The 1,394-nt window shown below is 41.3% G+C and overlaps 1 protein-coding gene across 1 annotated transcript in view; it reads right to left on the bottom strand.

Moving 5' to 3' along the window:
* Positions 1-496: 496 nt before the first annotated feature.
* LOC112093702 overlaps positions 497-1,394 on the bottom strand; it is a 4,496-nt gene continuing 3,598 nt past the window's right edge. Inside the window, exon 2 of the mRNA XM_024172653.1 lies at positions 497-1,249. Coding sequence (XP_024028421.1) covers positions 497-1,249 — 753 coding nt within the window. The remainder of the gene's footprint in view (positions 1,250-1,394) is intronic.

Here is a 1,394-nt window from a genome sequence, read left to right as displayed (position 1 = left end):
CAACTCTCACAACTCACCAAAAATGAAGACCTTAAACTCGGGAATTTTTCTCAACTAAATGTGTCAACAACCATCTTACCACAAGGTCTTAACATGTGCTCAAAAATAACTCTGGAAATCATTTCTTGTTAATTAAGATAACAAAAACTGACTCAAACCAAAAATTTTAAAATCATACTCAGATAATCTCGTAAAAATTTTGACCCAAAATAACAACAAGACAAAAATTAATCTTACGCATGAATATGCTCACCACCCCCAACCCAAAATCAGACAGTGTCCTCAATGTCTAAAAAGATATGCAATACGAAGAAGACAGGAAAGAGAACACCTGGATGATGAACATTGGAACTAAGTCGAGCCTCCTGAACTGATTCTCCAAAATACAAACAAATATAAAAGCACACAAAATCAAACTAAAAATAAAAGCACACAAAACACACTAAACAAAACAAAGAAACAAAAATATGATACAAAAGGGTTAGAAGCAAACTCCTCAAGGTTGGTAAATCGGAGCCTCGAGAATGGTCTCTTCAGCTTGGCTCACACGCTCAATGTAATGCTTCAGTCTCTGGCCATTGACTCTGAATATTCTTCCATCGCTCGGGTCCTCGACCTCGATAGCACCGTTGGGAAAAACTTGTTTCACCACAAATGGACCAGTCCACCGCGACCTTAACTTACGTGGGTGGAGATGCAAACGAGAGTCATAAAGATGCACCCGCTGATTTGGCTCAAAATTTTTTCTCAGGCTCTGCTTGTCATGAGCCGCTTTCATTTTTACCTTGTAGATCCTAGAGTTTTCGTATACGTCGTTCCTTAACTCCTCAATCTCAGATAATTGGAGCTTTTTTTGAATACCTGCAGCATTGAGATCAAAGTTAAGGGCCTTGACAGCCCAATAAGCTTTATGTTCGAGCTCGACAGGTAAATGACAGGCTTTCCCAAAGACAAGCCTATAAGGAGACATCCCAAGAGGGGATTTGTAAGTAGTGCGGTATGCCCAGAGAGCGTCAAGAAGACGTAAGGACCAATCCTTGTGGTCGGGGTTTACCGTCTTTTCCAGAATTTGTTTGATCTCCCTATTCGCCAACTCAGCTTGGCCATTCATTTGTGGATGATAGGCAGTAGCAACCTTATGAAGCACACCATATTTGCACATAAGAGCCTCAAATGAACGGTTGCAGAAGTGAGTGCCTTGATCACTGATGATAGCACGTGGAGTGCCAAACCGAGATAACACATTCTCCTTCAAGAATTAACAACCGTTGCATTATCATTGGTTCGACACGGCACGGCTTCAACCCATTTAGAAACGTAATCCACAGCGAGGAGGATGTAAAGGTACCCAGAAGAAGGTGGAAATGGACCCATAAAGTCGATCCCCCAACAAT

This window comes from Morus notabilis, unplaced genomic scaffold, assembly GCF_000414095.1.
Source record: "Morus notabilis unplaced genomic scaffold, ASM41409v2 Scaffold295, whole genome shotgun sequence".
Taxonomy (NCBI): domain Eukaryota; kingdom Viridiplantae; phylum Streptophyta; class Magnoliopsida; order Rosales; family Moraceae; genus Morus; species Morus notabilis.
The sequence above is the reverse complement of the archived record's forward strand: the minus strand, read 5'-3'. Positions and strand labels throughout refer to the sequence as shown.